A 24479-nucleotide genomic window follows, 5' to 3' on the forward strand; every position below is an offset into this window, starting at 1 on the left:
CCTTTATATGTTTTTGTATAATCTATATAACGATTACACGTTCTACACATGGCTTGCCATTTAAAACGTTTTTTATATACAAATGAACTACGTTTCATGCTTGATGAGATATGAGAAGAACGCTTCTATTGTTGGATTTTAAAGCCTTTTACACGCCGCTAGGGGGCTACGGAGATAATCTCTGCAAACCGCCAATCTTCAGCGAAAAAGGGAGATTATATTTTCCGAGTTCGCATTAACGAAAGAAACGCTGTATGTACTAGTTATACTCAGTGGGCGAGACCACGTTCGTTAGGCATGGAATTTACATATACTTGTACCTTTTAGACAGTTTTGGTTATTATTATTATTATTATGGTACCATATTATTTAATTTATAGAATAATAAGTTTAAGAAAAATTCTACACCTTTTTGTCGCGTGTTATTTTGAATTTTACACACAGGGCAGAAAGATGACAGAAACATGATTGTTGGTCAGTACTTATTATCAAAACACTTACAGGTCATCGAATTTTAGCGAATTAGCTAATTGTATGACCAGTATCGAGTACATGTATACGCGTACCGCCGATACTACTATAATTAATGAGAAGTGAAGAGAGGCGAGATAAATATGATATTGCACTTCAAAATATCAATAGTAGATTTAAATAACAGACAAGTAGGTATTACAATTACAGAATTAGTGAAGTATATAGGTTTGCACATATTGTTTTTATGTGGTATTATATTGTAGTATAGCTAACCTAAACACAGATGAGTGTTTCAAAAAAGGAAGAAAATATTAAATATATATACCAAAAAGTATGATTGCACTTGATCATATTGCAGTATTGTAAAGAATTAATATCTATAAATTCGTATTATCAAGAATATCGTTATCAATAGTCTGATAGTGGATTATCATCGCAATACAAGATATGAGTTGAATACATTATTATTTTATATTTAGCTTCACTTAGCGACAATATACGTTCGATTAGTGTTTGCTGTACTTGTTTAGCTTGCATAAAAGTTTATCAAATTTAGTTGGGAATAAGAAATTATTGATATAGAAGAGTCATGAACATGGAAGCCTACAAAGTTATGTTGATATTGCTTGCTTTAGTACAACTATCTTCTGCAGCTCGTCATGTTGTATACTGGGACAGAGTACAAATTCCATCGTGAGTAAATTTGAATTATTTTATACTAGGTGAATTAAAACACGGAGTATATTGTATTTCGGATCGGTTATATTTCTGAGCTAATGTCAAACCTACACGTTCATGTTTTCACGTTACTTGAAATTTGACTTTGGTGTTATGAACATCATAATAACATTTTAATTAAGCGTATAGTGAACCATTATTACCGTCGGAAACAAGACCTCAATAATAATTAACGTAATTCTCATGCTTTGTCTTGAATTGTTTTGGAAAATTCCTTTGTTATTAATCCTATGTTTTTTTATTCTTTACTTCCTGAACACAGCCTAGTAATTTAAAATTGTAAATTATTTCGTCTGTTTTAGTATTGCGCCAAGTTTATCTACCAATCATAGATCATTATTTTTGCGGCGAAAATCATCTTCGATTGCCGCGTTTTGCAACAGGTACGACCGGTCTCGTGGTCGTCTAATTTCCTTGAATTATGGCGAATTAGGCACATGTACCTAACATTCATTTAAATTTAGAAGGTAAAGTGAAAGCAACTTATAGGATTAAAAATCGAGGCGAAATTTAACTGCGATTTAGTTTTGATATAAAATAAGTAACTTTGTACCTAGTAGTTTATTATTATATTAGTCATGACTATAAATTGACAATTAAAAATGAAACAGGTCATAAATATATCCATAAAAAAAAATGAGTCATAGACCACATGGATGAGTATTACAATTGCAACATAGAATTGTAACATCGCCTGAAGGAGTTTTTTTTTATAATTTAAACTAGCCTACGTTTGTGCACGTGATTCGTACAAAGCGCGAAGTCTTCATTTTGCCCTTTTTGGTCGGCTACAATAAAATCAGCAATAAAACTCGTAAAAAGACGCTACCATGATTGATTTGCCGATTAGTAATAGTTTTACAGGTTTTACTTTTTACACTTCTAACTTCAAGGGAATATTTGATAGAATCATATATGGGGAGTGATGCTTATCCTTATATCACACTTGATCAAGCACTGAACTTGGACATACAGTTTAAACAATAGTATTAAATTCGGCCTACCACTTTCCTTTATTGCTTTTAAAGGGGAAATTACGGATCCGTACTAAATCATTTATGTAATCCTGGTGTGGCGCCAGTATAACTTGATTTTGGACAATTCAACAATAAGTATTGTCTTTTAAGTAAATAGAGAAGTTCATTTGCACTATTTGCAAGATGGAACAACTCTTGGTATATATTGTAAATCAGCAATGCGTTTCAACGTTTGATGTATCGTGATGCTTTTATGGCTTGAACAATTGTGTATTGTACTTCAGTGCATGAGGGTTAATCAAACTTTTATTTATGTTTTGAGTTAGGAACTTTTTTCTTCGTAGTTGCTAATGTAAATCGGGAAGGCAGCCTTACTCAACGCTGACACAATCTCTTGTACGTATATATAGATTGTGATAAATCTCATAAAGTGCACATGGTAATAATATGTCCATCTATAATCAGGAAAATTGAAATTGAAAATCCTCTTTCACACTTATTACTCCAATCATTTCAATATTGGAACTATTATTTATTCATTATTCGATTTCCTACTGTGTCACGTCACAGATACTCATAATTACATGGTCATTATTACCACACAATTGATAACAATGTGTCGAACGTCGCTAATTTACTGTTGCTTAAGAATGACTCTGGTATTGCTTATACATACGATATATCGTGCTGAAAAGGTGCTGAACACTTGTGCCAGCCACAGAGTTGGTGATTTATTAAACTCGTTTAAAAGTTTTTCAATAATTCTCACAATAAGTCTGGTAATTAAATTATATCAATTATATGTTCCTTCACTGAATATTATCCATTGTTGTCTCGGTTATAGGTCATAATTGCGTGGCCACCAAATTATAATAAATTGTTTTAGGATTTTAAACTTTTCAATATTTTCAGACAATTTGATCAATTTTTCTTCATTTATAAAATAGTGTCAGTCGACATTATATATATAAATAACCCGGCATTTTAGAATTTGTATTCAATATTCCAGATAAATAATATGATAATTGATTTGATAGGCTCGTGATTATTATAAAGATACTCATATATGATTCAAAAATAAAGCATTTGTTGGAATTCTCACCAATTTTGTAATTCAAATATTAAATAATTTTAGTCATGTGCTAATTAAAAAGAATTTTTAGACAAACGGCAAAACAACAAAACTGGAAATTTAGACGATTTAAATTTATGATTTTTACTGAAACCGGTATTCAATCAATTTTGCTAAAAAAAACTAATGACAATTACAGTTTTAAAAAATGAATTGAAATGAAATTTACGTTTGAAAAAAATTAAATCTGAAAATTTCGAAACTGTCATCGTTTTAATGGCTATCAACCCTTGTTGACGATTCTCAAGATGATTGTAAACAATATAAGTGGGTGGAGTTTGGATAATGGGAATCGGTTGATTGATGTGATTGACAACGCCTATAAAAATATTTGTATTTCATCACTTTGTTTCCGGGATCAGATAAGACTATAGGAAGTGTATTGCTATTTCTTTAAGTGGTTCAAATTTTTTCAAAGAAAGATACTTATAACTAATTGTCAGGAAGAAAGCAGTTCTAAGAGTTTGTTACTTGCAAATTCAAAACTCAAGGAGAAACTCTTGAATGATTGTTAGGACTATGGTATATCATTCAACCCAGAGAATCATTTTTAGCGTCAAGAAGATTAAACTAAAAGTGACATGTTGTACTATTTTTTTGAGGTTAAATTTTTACATCGACATACTCAATTCCAAAAATGTTCCCAGAGGTATATGCAAACATTGACAAGTAATTCAATTCATTCTGATTTGTATAACAAAACCGTCTCCCTGAAAAACAGAATGAATTTAAAGAAAAAACTGATCATGTGGGATTTAGTATACATCAGAATGATAATGTCTAGTATAAATAATGATCTTTTTTGGCCCAAGCGTGGTAAATAATCTTTAACTTGACCAGCGTGTTATCGAAAAGTATTAATTCTAGGTACACTTCTCTAGATACTCTAAAACGCTAGAAAACTTTATTCCATTTATTGATACAAGATTACACATTTCGTTTAATAACATAAAATCTCACAATTACATTTCGATAACTATGAACGAAATAATCCCTTTAGTTACAATCATTAAATAGGTTTAATGATGTCCGACAGTGTGGGAAAATATTCTAAATGATCTATAATGCTAAAATAAAATTAATTAGTTACATTTAAGACGTTTAACTCAAATTTAGTATGGATGTGACGTATTTAGAGGTCAGTATACATTATTATTGGGGTAATTTCATTATTTGACTTAATTATTCAATATAGATTAATGTTGGCTAAATTTAAATTTTTATATTTTATTGACAATTTACGAGATATAATTGCAGTATACGTAATTTCACTATTTAGCGAGGTATCGTTTTAAACTTTTTCTTACAGTTTTTATACTTATCCAGTACCCACGACTTCCTAATTTGTTATCCATACCACACAGTTGTGATTCGTCGATGCCAAAATCACTGCTTAAGCTTGTTTGGATCAAAATCAAAAATTCTCAAGTACAAACGAGGTTTAAATATTTTGTAATGACTCGACTTCCCATATGTAATCCGATCAGATTTCGGAGCTTGCTTTAAACTAAGATTAGATTTCGCAAATAACATGGGCTTACTCAGGAGCTTAAACTAATTTATGACCCCACTTGTCAGAAAATCGTGTAAAAACTACCAGAAATTCCGAGTAATAAAAATCTTAGTCAATACCGGGCAAATATAGCACGCTTTTAAATTATATTTTATTTGTGTGTTAGAACGACAGACAACTTAAAGTGCATTAAGATCCTTAATCCTCATTTTTAGTGGAAATATAGAAAATGCGTAAATTTTCCAGATCTTCCCTGGGGGCGAATTCCATGCGATGTAAAATCTGATTAGAAGCGGATTGGGATGCAGTAAATAAATAAGGGAATTCATTGTGACGCCACCATAAAAACAGTATATAATAATCCAATTTCAAGCTTGATTTAGGTATATTAGTACTACGTTTCAACCTCGATACGATCTTGATTGACTGTAAACACAGCATTAAATCCATTTGTGCATTGTTGAGAAACAATGTTTCTGTGTTTGTAATCTATTAATCTGAAGATTTACTCGGAACCTTGCAAGTTTGGTCTTTTTAAAGATTTAGGATGCAAGGAATCTAGTGGGCGTTTTCCGAAACAGTGATGTTGTTTAAAAAAGGATAATTCATACGGCAAAGAAATGAAATATTCTAGTAAATTGCAATTGGACTTTATTACCGACCATGTAAATTATGCCGTATGACGTCATATTATCGATATGACGTCACTGCATTATTAGAGAACTGAATACAAGAAAGTGAAATATGTGAAACATCATTTAGGCCTATCACAAACAAGAACAAAACGAGATACATTTCCTCTTCCATAAAACTCCCACGTTTTAATATTACTTATGTACGTGGCTTCGCCCAAGGTTAAAAGCTAAGACATTTAATACGATGTATTAGCTATTTAATCAGGTAGTTTGGTACTAAGATTAGTAGATGCATCAATGGTATTAATTTCAAGAGCATTTCTCCTTGAGGATAAATATGATTTTCTACTGTATGGAGGATTTTTAAGGCGCCGTAATTCAATATTGACTGCCAAATTGAAGTCCTCTTAAGTGCTTGGTAACGTCGTGCGTTGTCGAAATAAATACCGTTTAAGCACAAAAACGGACATTCATTGTTTTGGTTATTAATCAAATTGAAAGCACTAGCTGCTCGCAAAAATCCTAGCAGAGAAAGTCAAAATAAAAAATGCAAAAACTCTTTTTTGAACATATTTTTGAGGAGTTGAAATAAAAATTCAATCTTGCGGCTTTCGCGTGATATATTTGTTCTATTTTGACACCACAAGCACGTAACTGGTTAACTCTCACCTTTTATTTACTTTATCGTGAGATTGGGATCGGATTTCGAATGTTGTTTATCTTTGCTTATTATTGTTAAATATCCTTTGTATATAAACAATGCCAATGCTTCGATGAAGATTTTAGAAACGATCGACACTTTCTATACGCGAGCGTGTGAACTGGTTTATTTTCGAAAAATTTGTAAATTCAACCTGTGATTTAAATGTACGTTGTTTCTGTACTACGTACTATTAAAAAATTTGAAAAGGTCTATTCATTATGAGATAGGAATCTGCTTCATAGTCTCTGAAACCAAGTTAAATATCTGGGCACTTTTGATAGTGCTGTATTTCCTCGGAATAGAGCCAAAGTAGTGGAAGGGGGAAACGACTTTGATGATGTCATCTGCGAAGACAATTTAAAAACATCCTAGCTCTAGAAATAAAACACCTCCTAAGTCTCAATTCGTTAATTTCCATATATGTAGATGAACTGCGGGAATATTTTAATCGTTTGTGCAATCCAAATTACATGCTCGATTTTTAAAAATGACCTGTAATGTATATCAACAAATAGACACCCCCCTCTTTTTTTAGGTTTACCGCAGTCGTAGGCGCCGTTTCGTAAAACTTTGTGCTGTTGCATAAACTTTGCTTATTAGATGTGAATAGCCTACTAATTGTCTTGAATTTTATCACAGCTGCATCACGCATCAGTCGTGTGAATCTTAATGAGACAGTCCCAATGGAAAATCGCACCAAACCTCCGTTTATTGATACCTTGGGAATTGATAGTACCAAAACAAAACAATTCTATATATTTATTCCATTAAAAAATTAGTAGCTATCCTGTATATCATCATCAGCCACGATGCCTAAATACGTTTACTTTGTTTAAGTTGGTCACATTCTTACTGGAAAAATTGTTCAATGGAGTCCCATTAGATCCTCAAAATCTCTGGAGATTTGAGAATATTCCAGAGAGATTCAGGAGTCGTATAGAGATTTTATATCATAAACAAATAAGCTTCTATTCCTGTTTCAAAAAAAGAAAGTGAGATGTACCAACGTGCAACCAACGTGCCTTCTATTGATATAAAAATGATGCACATTCAACTCTCTTGCAAAAAAAAAGACAATCATCCCAGTTTAAACGGTTTCAGTTGGGCAAGATTCACAACCTATCCCTTCCTTCATCGGGTCTGATTTTGGTCAGACGAAACGTTACAAAAATAGATTCATGCTAATGTGCAGCAAGACCCCTCTTCAAGTTCTTGTCATTTGGCATTGGAGTTACATAAAAGTTTAAATATTATTTACTATTACGTTAACTTATAAATGTAATCAAGAGGTTTTGATAACAGTATGATATACGCATAATATTCAAGATGTAATCAAATCTAATACAGGTCAAGTCGATTGTACTAGTTTTGCAGAAACATGTCTGCTGCAATAGCACAAAAGACGAACACGGTCGAAGAGTTGTCTGGTCAGCGTATTCTTTGATTCATTGTGTAAATTTTAAACATAAACTGAAGAGAAACATGAGCTGTTGGGAAACAAGTGTTGATTAACTGACAATTAATCTGATTATATATTCATGGGAATTACTTCGTAAATGATTTCCACGAGAATCTACATTTTTTATTTTTCGTTTCATCTTCATATGGTGAGATCAAATATACCCGAGTTTTGGGCACGTGCGGTTGCTAACCAAAAGTTTTTCATTTTTTTCGATGTTTAAAGGGATCCCGGATCCAATCCCATGTCACCATCGCACACAGTTTGTAATAAAATTGAACATATTAATACCTAATAATTCACGATTTTGCCCATCCAATTCCTATTGCAAATTAGCGGATACCGATGCGTAGATTTTTTGAATGACGGTGTGAGAACATGATAAAAATTTAATGGATAACTCTAAGCTTCTCATTGGTTAATTATTTGGAAAATACTTCTTTTGGCCTATTCAGGAGCCTTACTGACCATCCATATTTCAGTATAGCGGACTATCATTAATATTCGAAAAATCAAATTTTTTTTTCCGATCGTGATGACAATACATTTACATTTATTTACAGACTAACACTAACACCATGAAAACTGTTTTTACAAATTTTTCTATAGAATTACTATATAATAAATATCATAAGCATACTTATTAGAATTATAGTAAGGACGAATCAAAGTAGCAAACCTTAAACCTCGCAATTCATATCACCCACGTCATAAATCTCAGTATACGTGGTTGTGGATAGGTTGTTATTACTGAGAAAGCGTCTTGTAAGAAATCTCTGATTATTTGGATTTATAGATTTGCGTCATACTCGCAGACGGACGCATGAGTTGAATAATAGTTGATATGACATTTTACAAAGAGAGGGATTAGACTACATACGTTATCGATGTAATATACCATTCGCATTTAACCCCCGCAGCGTACACCAATCTCCCCTTTGTTAAAGCAGGATATGGCTAAAGCTAATACGTGATGTCTATCTATATGTTCATGGATAAATTTGAATGGATACTTCAGAAATAAATCCGACCGTATTTACTACAAAATACTTTTTTGTAACCCATTTTCGGCTTGATTACTAGTGATATAAATATCATCAAACAAGCACAAAAAGTGTGGTATTTCATGATTTACTCAATTTCACAATTTAATGTGAATTCAAGCGAGTTATATACAACGCGCCCCATCCATGTTCCATTTGTGTGGTTTTGTATGAACTGTAAAAAAAAATTGAAATCAAGCTAAAAATCGACGTTGACGTAGTTTGTGAGGTAAATATGCAAAATTCAACGTTTCCTATCTTTATAAATTGGAGAACGACCAAAATATAGCTGATCCTTAAATTGCAGCTTTAAACCCAGCAGCCAAAATACAGCTTTTATGTTACCAATCTCTCTTTTGTAACATTATTATTATGGGTCCGGAAGAGGTAATCATCCAAGCGTAAAATCCACTGAAAATTTTTGAACAGGTCGCTTACCAGAATTTACGCGCAACAGTTAACACGGTGTAACTCACGTCGCCCTATTCTAGGCTGGGATATTCTGCCTTTATAACGTAATTGACTAGTCTAACATGAAGCATGACTGACTGCACGGTACTCTGTCAAGTGTACTCCTCATTTAATACGATAATAATAAAACTAGCGCCGAGATAAATTTAAAAATGAAGCCCACACACTACGATATGTGCTTTTACAACCACAAGAAGTGTCAAAGGACGTGTTTTAACTAATTTTCTCCGAGTTTATTGATAAATTTACGAAGTTTTGACATTTTAGAGACACCTTTCTCTGCCCCTCTCTGTCGGTTCAAAAACCACAAATCTCAAATTATTGTTTGAATCAAAACAATACTACCGACAATTTTGAATATCATGTACTTTATTTATAACGATACAGTACTAGTTTAGATTTAATTAACAAAACCCAAAACACCATCATTGCGATTTAAATAGTTAAGATATAATTATTATGTTTATTATGTAATTATTAGTTTAATTTAAACCTCGATGAACTGACGCGTCACAATCACGCAAAATATCCATAATATATTCGTAAATTTTGAAATTGAATTTGAAATCTTATTTGTTATTCATTTGCGCGATAATACCATTATATATAACAAAAAAAATAAAAATAACTGTGTTTGTTATTGTATTTTGTATTTATTTGTTTGTTATTTATTTGTATTTTTTAACATGAAGTTTTTTCAAAAATTATTGAGAAAAATCATTGTTACAGTCTGGTCAAATCAAACTATATCAATCGTTTAAGCCGAAGAAAGCTGTACGTGAACGTAAGTTTCCCTTCGGTATATATGCGAATTCCGTTGAGTGTGCCAAGTACAGAACGGTACAAATTGATGAAACCACATACAGGCGCTTATGTTACACCATAGGTGGAAAATCATTTGTATCAAGCACTGGCCAAATTTGATACTGTCTCTGAATAGAGTTTCATTCCTTATTTAAGTTTTAGCAGGTAGAAAATGCTATAGATATTAAAATATTGCATTGGAAAATATCCAAGGTATTTAAAAATAAAATAGGTTTGAAACTTGCCCACGGCTAAATTCAGCTTTTAGAAAATAATACAAAATAAATGCAAAACTGGAAAAACTACAAAACTAATAAAAAGACATTTGAAGCCGACTGATTTTCAAATGCTTCTATCCTCTTATTATGAAATTACTCCTTTTCCACCTTTATTCTTGATTCTGTGTTTGATTATTCATTTCTAGCGATAAACAGTTGTTAATCTCATTAACATAAAAATTGACTGTACTTCATCTGTTAAGTTTGTTTCCAAACAAACTTTGATTTTTTTGTTTTAACTTTTAGACCCCTGTTTAAAATGTGCAGTTAATTACTTAGGATTCTTAAGTAGATCAGCATATTTTTCTGTTCATTTCTGATTTTTTTTATAAATTATTATTAATAAATATTATTATAATGTAAATGTAAATGTAAATATTATTATAAATATTAATCTGTGTTCATTAAAAAATTATTTGTGATCAACTGATCATGCATTCAAATGAAACGTTCTGATAACCAGCATACAATGTTCGCGTTTGCGCTACTTTATGTCACTTGACAAATGTTGATTAATGGGTAATCAGTCTTATTTAACCCTAAAAGTTTACTTTCCCCTTCATGTCAATTAAGTGAAAATCTTGGGTCAAGTTCAAATCATGGTTTCCTATTTTATGTTCGTTAAGAAAATGCGCTTCCAACCGCAAAACTTCAAATGGACTTGGTGTGTGAAATGAGAGTTCGTGTAGTAAGTAGATGAAATTATGTCTACTATCAAGTAAATTGACACAAATTTAATACTACTTCGGAATACACCAGACGATTGATAGAAGTACTTTACTTCGAGTACACCTAATTAGCTCACTGTTAGATTTCAAAGGAAAATGACTACATTTGTTAGTTCAAAAAAATTCCAGTTTGAAGGACATCTATTTCACCAAGTTTTCAGTAAGTATGTATGTATGGCAAAATTCCGTTTTGGTGGGTTTTCTTGTTCGAATTTTATAGTTTATCGGCTATGTAGCAACGTTCTAACGTTGTTTGTGAGTTTTCAAGTTTTCTCCCCACTTGCAAATCGGCATAACAAAAAGGCGTTTCTTATTTTTGAATGTCAAGGACATGGTTTACCAGCTTTGTTTATTACGTGACAATAGTAAGGTCACATAAGGGGTCATGATCACAGGCCCCACTTCGTATATGAATATGGATCGACGCCACTTCATAACCGCTGTCTAATATACTGGAATGCGGGCAGGTTTTCACAGCTACGAAACTGAAAAATGTGAACATAATCATAATAAAAAATTTGTATATTAAGTGTTTCTATCAGAAGGAAGAAATATTCCTAAACTTTGGTGGCGTTAAACGGTGAAAACCGATTTCGATAATACTTTCGCTTGTGATATATCTTGGTTTACCTAACTTGAGCATAGCTGCTTTCCAGAACAATAACATTGCGTAGAAACGGTCGTCGTCTTGCTGATATGTTTTTACAATAAATCCTTAAAAACCGATCAAAACAACACCACTTAAAATAACAGTATTAGTGTATGTTATTACAAGATTGAAAAATCAGGTACATCGCAAAAACCTGCAAAATTTCCTATTTTTCACGTTAATAAGAGTGTTTACCAGAACCAAAATCCTGAAGATTATGTGGGGCATTCCATGGCGATGATCGCATGACAAGCTGATGTCAATTGAATTACATTAGAATTACCGTTATTTTCACGGTGCTTTTACTTGTATCGATTTACAAATCGGATTAAAAAAATTCAAATTTCGATTTTGTAAAATTTTTGCCATGGCTGATATTTGGTCCTGAATGCTATATTTTAAATTCTACTAATCTTCGCGGTGAACATTTTCCCTTCAAGCAGAAACGTATTCAAAATAACTATGGAAGAGAAGAAAAAATTTCCGTATTTATAAACAGTACGGGAACCCTCGTTATTTCAAATCCCACTTCGCGCCTAATTTAACTCGGCCCTAGAGCAACATAACTCTAACTTTTTTGAAGTGACTAATCCTATTTTTTCTCGGAATTTTGGAGGATATAGATAATATCACATTCACAACCCGTGACGGGAAAATATCTCGAAAATGGCAAAGGTGGTTTTAGACAGTTAAGGCGCAATATCCAAGTTTTGTATTATTAGTTTCTTGTGATCAGCGCTGCTGTAATATTTCTTATCGCAAAATTCACTTTAGATTTGCATAAAAATAATATCACCGAAATCGAAATTTTTTGAAAAATTTTGCCTGACTCAAAAAATACATAATTTTTAGTCAATTTCTGCATATCTTGCGTTTTATTAAGTAATACCGAAACAGTGTCGTTTTAGGTATTCTCACCTTTTGTTGTTGCTGTAAACAACTATAAACGTCAACACTTGATTTTTTCATATTCTCGCCATCATGTTTGTCGAACTTTGACTTTTGTAATTTTTTAAAAGGTTGAGGATTTTTCTTCTAACTTTGCGTAATTTGGTCATAGATTTTCTTTCGGAAGACGATTTTCAATTGGAACATAACACATGGCTACAAACTAAAAGTTTATTTTTTGTGTTTGACTCGTACACGGCACGACATATTAAATGTGAATGACTCGCTGTAATGAACTGGGTCTAAGCCTTATAGTCTATTGGCTTCAGTACTTTAACTGAGCAAAATTACAACATTCAACAGGCCCACAGCAGCAATTAAGTCTAAAACACATCAGCTGTAGAAAGCTTGAGCCGTGGATGTTTATCTTCAATTTATGATGCTAAACTCATTTTCTCCATTTAGAGTAATTTTTTTGATATCCCCACATATTGACATTTATATTGTACAATAACCTTTCTCATAAATTGCGTAACAATACTACATACAACGCATGGGTGACTAATGTCAAATACACGTGCAACATTCCACTGCCCTAAGTCAAATTTACGATTAAAGCTTTTGTATTGTGCGTTGTATAATTTTATTGCTTTGGGCTGGGCATTTTAGAAATATTTGAAATTATTTCTATGCCGGTATGATGAACTGAAAGCTATGAATCTGTATAATATACAGTGTATATCAGTTTTAATTGCATTCAAGTCATTTTTAAAATAATCACATATTGCGAAAGCTTACCCGAGGCTGCTTTTTTATGTTCAAAAAAGGTCTTAGATCGTTTTAAGTAGATTTCTTAGGGTGTATTCTGTATTGTTCTTTTTTTAGTTAATTTGGTTTTTGGTTGGAAATTTATTGGTTCGTCAATGACTGCAAACGTTGAATTCGTAGAAAATGGTATACCTCAGAAAACAAGTCTTTTAAATTAATAGTACGTAATAGTTTTTGGGTATATTAAATATGATCAAACAAACTAAGTTTTGAGCTAAAAAGTGGAAGTGAAACGGTACACGGTATATTATATCAGTTATAGTTTTCTACAGTGTATAATATTATGTCTACCATCCAATTTCCTTAATCTTGCACTTCTATAATAAAAATAAAAATTAGATACAAATATTCTTGAACTTTTCTTTCAAGTCTCAAGATTACTATTGAAATGCAATAAAACTTACGATCAATATCAGTCTCAGTGTATACACTTCAAATATAATAAAGGAGTGTTTTGTTTACCAAACTTTTGAGACATATTGATGTAAACAATAGTTTTGGAATCAAATTCATGAAAATTATAAATAATCGTACTTGTGATAATGAAAATTTGTGGGATGTTGGTTGCTGGGAGGCACATAATGGCTCAACTGTATATTTTTCACGGAATTGGACGTGATTTTTTCCCGTACTAGTAATAATCGCAATGACTAATATTTATATGTTTGTTATTGGGTGAAAATGAATGTTTATCTGCTGATTTGCAAAAAAAAATGACTGAGAGATTTTATATTTTAGCCTGTGTGTAACCTCTACCTTCAAATTTCAGTAAACCCGTTTTGGTTCAAATCCCATCACTTCGCCCAGGATGTAAAAATTTGAGCAATATCGCATCGGAAAGATTCTGATTGTAGCTCCTTATTTAACAGTAGCCGCTTGCGCTGAACATTGTTCATCGTATAAAAATGTCGTATAAAAAACAACAACCTTCAAACACCTTTGAGTTGAAGTTTCTATTTTGCATTCACGTGGTTAGGTGATAAGATTTGTTAAAAAAAAAAACTTCAGTAAAATTGACAGAACAACTGATAAAGTAAAAATCAACAAAATATGAGTGTATTTCAAGACACACATTTTTCCAGGAATGAAACAACGTGATCGGACTATTTGGCGCCTTCATTCTGTTAAGTTAGGATAAATCGAGTTGTTTTACGCAACAAACAAAGTGCGGATAATACAAACGGTCCGTCAGGTTATGTTTTTTTAAATAGTTATTTGTGGTTGTGCTATTGCAAGCCTTAAACAATGTTATACAAAGCAACACATTTTTTGGATTTTCTGAGCAACTTTCATTCCTGAACAAAGTATAAAGCCCATGGTAGACATTATATCAATCAGGGTTGATAATATCGTTTGGAATAGACTTCGTGCTAGCCGGCACATAAAAAATTATGTTTGATTCACCAGGGGCCGGAGTCTCGTTCCCATCCAGCAAGGCAAACTTGGATCCTTGCGTCACATCAACAAACTGAAAGGTCAACCTAATTTAGGTTTTTCATTTAATCACCTCAATTCGATAAGGTTATTGTTTGAAGTTGTCTTTAATTTATATAGTTCGTCATCATTATGAATTTCAGTATTTCAAATGAGTCTATTGCGAGTTAAACTCCATTCACGCTGAGCGGCTAACCACTATGAGTTACAAAGATAGTTGATTGTCTCATACATTCACTACAAATAAAAAATGGCCTCTTCATAATCCCCAATAAATCCTGAAACCACATTATGACCCTGGATTGTCAGCTCCAAAACCATGAATATCGAATTACCGAATATATACGCAATAACAAAAGTATTACATGAGTTTTGTAGTTAATCAGTTACTGCAATCCTCCAAGACTGTTCATATGCAACGAGCGTTAGTTTCGAATTATCGGTATGTGCGACCCACGATAATTCTTAATAAAATGATTGACTGCGTGATGCCAAGCATGAAAGAGAAGAATAGTAGCAAGTTTTTTATTAATTTTACATATTTGTCAACAGTAATTTTCTTTTTCACGGTGGATATAAATCATTGCATTATCTTTTGGGTGATTTTTTTCAACGCACGGTTGCTAGGCAGTAATGGTTATTAATGACTTGGGGCATATTTACCTATGGGTTTTCGAGGGGTGGATTCTTGTGGGTTCATAACTATTAGGGGTATAACTGATAAAGAAAAGTGAAATTGGGGTAGTAATGTAAAGTTATAAAATGTGCGAGCAGTATGAAAGATTTTTCTGTGATAAGTGCTATTCATTGCGCGACCGATGAGGCCCGGCTCAACAAAGGCGCGTGTACAGCCGAGTATATCTACCAAACAATTTGAACCGGTTTATCGTAAATTCCAGAGCTCTAAATTAGCACCTTATCGCTTACATTAACCAGTTTTCTATGTAGAGAAATTTTACACCTACTAAAAATGAAAATTCGCGCATCATCAAAACTGACTAATACTGTATAATGAACTGTCCAGTGCCCAATTTAGATAATCAACTGATAAACCTCATTAAATGCATTCGGTGTAGATAAATATAAGAGTTCACGCAATGTCGGAAATATTGTAACACACATATTAGTTATATGTATAAATTACGTTGGTACTTTGCTATGAGCTTGTTTCGTTTTTCATTATGACTTCGTTCGTTTTTAATTAAATTTGCCTAACATTTGACAACAAAATATTATTTTTTCAATCCTCGAAACAGTTTTTACCATCTTTTTGTAGGATATTTTATGTGCTGTATTATTTATCAGAAAATAACATAAAATTGAAAACGTTTGGACTCTAATTTTAGTAACCTATCCTTACTTGAAAAGTAAAAATATTAACCGCTGAAAAAACGTTTAAAAGGAATGAAGCGTCTACCTTTGTTGGTATATAGTTACATTCCTCACGTCGCAATTTTTTTACAGTATCAATTTGAAATCATAAAGAATAAGAGAAAACGCGTCGGCCGTCTAAGGTGACAACAGATATGAGAACCTTAATAGACCAATGTCCATTTTAAAACTGTTTTTCATTGTTGGAGGTCCTTTCGTGAATATAGCTTACCATCAGCACAGCAGCTGACAAAAATTTCGTTTGTTTGCAATTGACCACGAATCTGAAAAAAAAAATACTGTTCAGTTCTACGCATTTAAAGTCAATAATAGATGGATGTCGTAGTAACTAACAGTTTATTTTAATATTGTAGATAGCGCAAAATAATTTTTAAACAAAGCGTTTCTGAAAATTCCGAAAATGAAAAAAAAGCGTTTGTTTACAAAGTTGCCATTCGTAGTTTGATGAATCGTGTTTTCGCATGGAATTTGAGAAAAGTTTCCGTATCAATCTATTAAACATGAACTATATATGAATAAGCCTGCTTCGAGCTGTTTCATTCATGGCCAATATATATCTAAGCAACGTGTTTTATCATCATAAAGCGTGTACGTAAAATTTCCACGCGACCGATTTCAAAATTGAAAGCCGTCGTATTATCAGGAAAGTAAATAAGAAAATCCGATGAAAAATTGTTTTTCGCTTTTAAAAAGATGTATTTCCGAGATAATAGGGGTGAAAATTTTGTTTGGGGTATTGTAAAAGATAGAATACTGATAGAGTCGGCTTGTGATTGTATGTTTCAGTACACTGTCTAAAAATTCAGTTATATGTAGATTGAAGATGGAAGCGTATAGCACAATGTGTATTCTTCCCCGTATCTGCTATGTTTTAGTTAAATATGATTACATTAAACGTTGAACTTGAGCAGAAATTCTTGAAATATAAGATAAAACTGAATGTAAATGTCTTGTGGTGGAACCTTCAGCATATTACCCTATTGCCTCAGAAATGACAATTTAATTATTCCGACATCCCAATACTCCACGCAATTATTCGTTTCCATAGCTATATCAAGCAATCAACACTATTGAATAAAAAAGGCAGAAAAAATAATAAATATTTTCACAGCTGTTTAAATACTTTGTTTATTTTCCTAGACTCGCCGAAGAGGGGCTACAAATTACTCTAGAAGTGGACGATTATATGGATGTACTATGTCCCTACGTCCCTACATCTCACATTGAAGAAACTAGACATAATAAACGTGGTCAAGTATTTCTTCAATTGTTCAACGTAACAAGAGAGGAATATGAAGATTGTGATAATAGAAGTAGGTCATTTCATATTTACAACTATTTCTTTCTTTTTAATTTTTTGGATAAATTTATATATTAATAAAATTGTTTCTTAATATTGATAATTAATCGAATAATTTTTGTTATTTTGGGGCATATTGGCAAAAATCCTTAATTTTATTTGAAAAAACCTTTTACAAATTCACGAAATCATCTTTAGTTTTTGAAATTTATTGAAATATGTAATATTTTATGGCTCACCAACAATTGAGTCTAGTTTCCTTAATTTCAAATATGAATCTTTTTTTTTCAAAATTAATTTTTCATGTCTTAAATAAACTCTACAGGCGACATTCTGGAAATAAGACCGCAGCACGTTCAAACGTTCTTAATAGTCACAGAAATAAATATTGTTTCTGTATATGGTATTGCTTTGGGTAGATTACTAATATAACTACAATCTAATAAATGTAATAAATTTTCATGAACGTTGATATAATAACCTAACAAAACCATATTTAGTTTCTGTTTGAAACCAAATCACACCAAAATTGTCCCAACAACCCTTACTTTACAATATCATTACCAGACATCTTGTTCAATATTAACATAGCAAACGTAGACTGTCGCCATAATATTGTTTATAAAAGCTTTATCCAATGTTTCACGTATGTTCTATGAATAATTCATACAATTATCTTCTGTTCATACGTGATGTAATTCTTTATAAGTAAACGATTTGAACGACTAAACTTCCGATTTGTAATGACTGTTACAAATTATACTTTTTTCAATTCAAACTTTATATTTGGCCGTATTTATTTTTCAAAATTTATCAATGTACATATATGAAAATGATTCTAATTCGTTATTGAATTTAATACTTTAGTATAGTAGCAATCTGGCGCCAATGTTACAAATGGTTCTTTGATAAATTCTGATGTGAGAAACCACAGTATACATAAAGGCAGACTGTAATACTCGTCTTTATTTTTTGTATGCAAATTGCTCCCACTTTTCGTAAAAAACCATAAGAAGAATACTTACTCTATGATTTGAAGTTGACATAATGCTTCGATAGTTAAAAATTTTATTCAGAGAAATTTTTTGAGTGCAAGTTTTATTTTTACAAATGATAGAAAACTATTGAATCTTGATTATTCTTTTCAATTGGAAGTAGTGATTGTCCTTTTCACCGTTCTTAATTAAAAACATTTGTTTTTTGTTTCAGATGGAATTCGCCTTCAAACTTGTGATAATCCAGGCATCGAAAAAAAATTGACGACAAAATTTCAAGAACGAAGTCCATATCCGTTTGGATTTACATTCAGACCTGGATCAACATATTATTATATTTGTGAGTAACTATTTACAAGTACAACTGTTAGCTTTGTGACCATTCAACAAGTAAAATAAAGGTTACGATCACTTGAAATCGATCAATATCTAAAAATGATTTCTCTTTTCTTCGGAGTGTGGCGTCAACTTCTTAATACCAGACTTCAGAACTCGCGAGCCCGTAGTCGAGTTAATTTCTTACCAAAGTCTCACGTGGTTAGTTGATGAAGTATACAAGTCATACCATTTTCCTGACTCGAGTTTCAAATAAATGGTGACTGCATCTAAACTTACCAACACTGCTCAAGGCTCCCTTCGTCCACTAAAGTTATCACTAAAGTTTTTAAATATTAGTTGATATTTATTGATTTGGTAATAGTGTTGTGTTGGTTAGCCTTCGGGCGCTCTACTCATCATAGATATATTTGACGCCATGAAATGTGGATTTTCGACCACGAATCGCATTACCTTTTCACACCATCATTTTGGTTTTATATCCAAAACGTTATGCCACATCAAGCCCGGTACATTGTCGTTTGAATGATTTTTACTGATTTTAATCTCTTTGTATTATAAAATCATAATAACATTATTTTAACCTTGACCTCGTGCGGGAAAAACATGTTTTGCCCATAATATTTTCATCAATATTTCTAAATTTTGTTAAATAATTTTATACATTTTGATATTACGAAAATCGCGTCAGGGAACGCTGTATTACGACGAATTTTTGTTTGTCTGGCGATGAGTTTCGTTGTAAATTTGTTTGTCATACTCGGCGTTGGTCATCGCGGAGTACAATCTAAAAATATTTGTTTTGTAACTGCTCCAAACAAAGCGTTTCTTATGTCGTAAGAACCCATTCAAGCACGACTTGATGATTCATATTTAGACTAAATTCTTGTCAACTTCGTGTGGTTTTAGAAGAAATTGTGGAATTATTTTTACCAAATATAAACTTGTAATCGAAATTTGTATATAAATTTCGGAAAAAAAATCAGATGAAAAGTTTTGTAAATTAACATCATTTTATATTGTAAAGTAACGCTAATGGATCTCTAAAATAACAAAACAAATTTTTTCAACGGAAGTAAAATAAAAAAAAACTGCCAAATGTTTTCCCAAAAGATGAGAAATAGACTTTTTTGACCTTGTTCCATATATTTTAAAAGCCAAGCTAATCTCAGTTAGTCCAACAACTATATGAGAAAGTGAACAGCTCAGTGTGAACGTCCAAGCGAGACAAAGTAAATAACTTTTTATTTGCGCGTGGATTTGTTATATCTCCGCGTAAAATCTAAATTGTACAAACTCCCCACCAGCGACCACTTAGTTGCTAGGATTCTTTAGAAAAGTATGTTTATTTTTACTATAGCTTGTCAAAAAACGGCCAACGATAAGTCATGCTTTTACTCGTAATTTGACATGATATTAAAATGATCATAGTCGAGAAGTTTGCTATCATCCATCTCTATTTGGCATTACTAGTTATCTTATTTCGCAACCAACTACGATAAGGCCATTATTTAAAAATGCTTCAAAAAGCAGCAAATTTAAAGATATTTTTAAATGTTTAAAAAAGATATTATGATCCATTTAAGGCATAAATGAGAACGTACAATATTTACACAAGTTTTAAAACCGTTTCGCTCGGTCAACTACGCGATGATAAAACCATGTTTTGCGTGCCAGTGTCTGTGATCTCCAACAGTGGATAAAATCTCATGAATACAATAAACTAAGAATATGCAAATCTTAAATAACATTGGAAAGAATAAATAACAAATATACCATGTACTCAAGGTGCGTCTGACTATAGTTTTAAGATCGTGATATAAAAAGTCACGGTAGAAAGAAAAAAGGTGGACATTTTGTTTGTTATGCCTGTTAGTAGTACAATCCCTAAATCAAATTTTCAACATGCGTTGAACTCTAGTAGTTTACTCTCTTGTTAAGGATGATCAAATTGTAGAATATATGCCATCTCCTATATTTTTGTTTCGTCATATTTATTCAGTGTTTCTTTTTATAATTTTTTAGCTAAACCACTTCATGACATCAGTAAAGGCTGCACTCAAGATACAATGAAAATGAAAGTTAACGTACAAAAGAAGGGTGCAGGTTGGTACAATACTTGTACACTCCATTTAAATTATGCTGATCTAATAATATAAAGATTCAAAACGTTCATCAGAAGGTCTTAAAAGATGAATCAAATTTTGAGAAATATTATAGGATTGCCAAAAAATTATGGACCAGTTTTACATAAGAGAGAAATACCAAAAAATGATACTATTTTAAAAATTAATATGTTAAATATGTATATATATAAACATGCTTCATTAAAGACCTCCATCAAGTTATGATAATGTTAGAGAAATTGAGATGTTTTGACTTTTGAGTCAAGCTCTCATCAATTCAGCTGTAATAGTATCATTGTAGTTTTCACAGAAAGACTGAACAATGTTAATTTTCTAATTTATACTTTGAAATTGTTTAAATATAGATTGTAGAATTCGTTGTGTTTCCTATCAATTTTTATTTAAACAGTTTTTGCCGAGAGCCAACATGAACATACGATAACATATAACAAACATAATCAGAAACATCATAATGGAAATCATAACAAGAACATACATGTAGCAACAGGTATTTATTGTTACGTGTTATGTTTTACATATATAAGTTGGTTTCGTATTGTTCGTTCTTGTAAATGAATAGACCTCGCATGAAAGTGCACGGCACAATGAATTGCCGCCATTTTGAATCATCAACACTGGATTTAAAAAAATTAAGTAACTAACAATATAAGATTACCGTTTGATTACTATAAATATGAATAATAAAACCAATTTGCAATTTATTGGTTTTGGAACTGATGAAAACACCAATCGTAATGCAACAATTTTTTTTACTAGATCGAGTTAAGTCACCTCACCGACACAATCATCACGATCGAGCGACCGTTAAGCCAACTACCAGGCCTCCACGTGTTGTTATTCAGTATGAAACTCCTTCCATTAAAACACCAAAGATTCGAGCGAGCGCTGTACAGCAGGACGATCCAGAAAATGGAGCTATCGGATTTAATAAAGCTTCTTTGCCTATTATAAGTCTTTTTGCTTCACTATCAACTTTGTTTTTGTGCAATTTCAATTCAAATTTCGGGTTTTGGCATTAAAAGAGCACAAGGGCTACTAAAGAAAATTCAGGCCATCGTTGAAGACCGCATGGATGCATAAACTAACACGAGGTTAGATGACAATGCCATTGCCGCGAAAAGCACAGAATCCGAATAAAGATGGCTGTTCATTGGCTTGCTTTAATAGCCATTAGAAGCAGGCCGAATACTAAAATCTCCGCTATCGCGTGAAAACTACCAACAAAAATGTCATCATTTCAATATGCCTTATAAATGTATTGACAATTATGACATTAATGATTGTATTTCAAACTATAAAAGGAAAATTGATCAAAATAGTTCAGAGTACCACAATTACCCTGTAACAGCATTTTTAAACCAAACCAAAATTTTAAGCATGAGTTAATTAGCAGTATTCTGTTGTTTATCGAGAAAGCATTTTTAAATGTGAAATTATAGATTTCAAAATTGGGCAATACAAGGTGTTCATTTATAATGCTTTACCTTGCTTGATTTTGATACCAATATATATATATATATATATGGGACTGTCTAATTTGCTTTAGTGTATTATACTATAAATTATAATGACGTGGAAAGTATCCATTACTAACGAACGAATATCCTTTTTTTTCAAATTTGTAAGTGGTATAATTGGTTGGATTCTGAAAAACATCAGTTTTATAATATCTTCAAAATGGTACAACAAAGTGTCTCATTTTTATTTTTAATGGTGAACTTTTGATGAAATTTAAATGCTTATATGCCGATGCTTACAGCAATGACACGTCGTTCATGACCAAAAATCATAAATTCACTAATTATCGCAAGTAATTAAAACCAAATAGGATATATACCCTAATTTTGCTATAACCTTTTCCTAAAACAGTCAAATTTATGAAAAACAGAAACTTTTATCACATTTACGGCAGAATCGAATCGATTAAATGAAAAGTTAAGTGATTAGAAGTTTATTAGTATATACCCAAATGGTAGGAACGATCCCCAAAAGTCCATTTTCAGTAATCGGCTCTTCCATAATGTGTGATTTATTATAAATTACGCATTATCTGTGATTAGATTTCGGCAATGCAGATACCCACGTGTGTCGTGATGTCTTTTTATGGTTAGTTGATGCAACGATTATACTTTTGTACAATGAGCTTACTTTGAGTTTTGAATGCTTTTGCGAATGTTTTATCCTATTTTTTGTTAAGTGGGATAATTTGTATCACAACAATTTCAAAGTATGTCATATCTAGCGCGTTTTACCGAGTCAATTGCCGAAATTAGGAATCTTTTTGTGTTGGCAACCGATACAATAAATTCCCGCTAGATGGCATTCAAGAACAAATATTATTTTAATTTTCCGATATGATATACAGCAAGCTATGTTGGCTTAAGCACTTATTTTTCTGCTATGCTTTATTTTGTTTTTGTTTCATTTTTCTTTTGCGATGTATTGCTTTTTCATTCTAGCAGTTGAAATAAATAAAATAATACCTGCTAAATATTTTAGTGCTGTAAGGTCTACGTCTACGGCACGGGTCGGGAACCTTTAGCATTGAAAGAGCCATTTGGCATTGCCGCAACATCTACTCTAATGTCCCTGGCTATTAAAACTCGCGGAAAACCGTTTATGATGCAATATTCTAGTTCTCACTAAGAAGAAGTCAAATAAATTACTAATGATGCAATAATTAAGTTTACGACGAAAAGAAAAAGAAAACTGTGAAAAAACGTTTTAATCACTTTAATGAGTCCTATTGTAATCGCCCACAACTTTTACCTGTGATGTGATGTGTAACAATTGAGTAGTAATCAACTTATCTCCATTACTTATAAAAAAAAAACTGCTACAGCCACTGGGATTCACGGGAGCTAGAGCACCAAGAACAAAGGGATAATTGGTACATGCGGCTACGGAGCCACAAGGTGTTCATCGCTAGTTTATGCCCATGGATTTTATTGCAGTTCATAAAATTCAACACTCAGTTGTCTGACACCATATAGTGTCGTCTGAAACCCTTGCATTTGTTTAATTGCAGATCATTTCAATATACAAAACAGAAGTATTATGCTCTGACAAGGACATCTCCATAGCTAAGATTTTAGATGATGGAGTTATTCTAATTGTTCAGTTGTCTGACAGAGCATAGGTTATGAAAGTCTTCTATACCAATTTTAGGTTCTAGCAATTAAATACAAAAAGCACGTGTCTCATGTTTGGCAAAGTTCAAGAATATATTTAATCAAATATTCGCAGTTTTAAAGGGTAGACCATCTCATACACCCTACCCTACACAATAGGTAGTATTTCATTAATTTGATTTCTTTGCATCCTCAAAAATGGCAAAGCAAAGTTGCGATTCGTAAACACCGGAATGAATCACAGCATTAAACAAAAATAGGAGATGAGACTATGAGTTTATGTGTAAACGTCAGCTATCCGAATTATTGGCTTGATTACAAAAATTGCCTAGTATTTCCATGACATCAGCAAAAGGGCGATGCTCGTCATGACAAAAATTTTCGAGTAAAAATCGAATCACACAAAGCTAACATCAAATTTTGA

General features: G+C 32.1%; 1 protein-coding gene across 1 annotated transcript; it reads left to right on the forward strand.

The window, feature by feature from the left end:
* The first annotated feature begins 942 nt into the window (after positions 1-942).
* Positions 943-23415, forward strand: LOC120332717 (uncharacterized). Its single transcript, XM_039400024.2, has 6 exons — positions 943-1167; positions 17287-17459; positions 18656-18781; positions 20803-20883; positions 21313-21411; positions 21681-23415. The coding sequence occupies exons 1-6, from the start codon at positions 1064-1066 to the stop codon at positions 21941-21943; spliced, it is 846 nt and encodes a 281-aa protein (XP_039255958.2). The 5' UTR covers positions 943-1063; the 3' UTR covers positions 21944-23415.
* Positions 23416-24479: the final 1064 nt, after the last annotated feature.

This window comes from Styela clava, chromosome 13 (assembly GCF_964204865.1).
Source record: "Styela clava chromosome 13, kaStyClav1.hap1.2, whole genome shotgun sequence".
NCBI classification, from domain to species: Eukaryota; Metazoa; Chordata; class Ascidiacea; order Stolidobranchia; family Styelidae; genus Styela; species Styela clava.

Coding starts and splice junctions, on each gene's coding strand:
- LOC120332717 (XM_039400024.2), top strand. CDS start 1,064: ATGAACATGGAAGCCTACAAAGTTATGTTGATATTGCTTGCTTTAGTA. Junction 1,168..17,286: donor GACAGAGTACAAATTCCATC/GTGAGTAAATTT, acceptor TTATTTTCCTAG/ACTCGCCGAAGAGGGGCTAC. Junction 21,412..21,680: donor GAACATACATGTAGCAACAG/GTATTTATTGTT, acceptor TTTTTTTACTAG/ATCGAGTTAAGTCACCTCAC.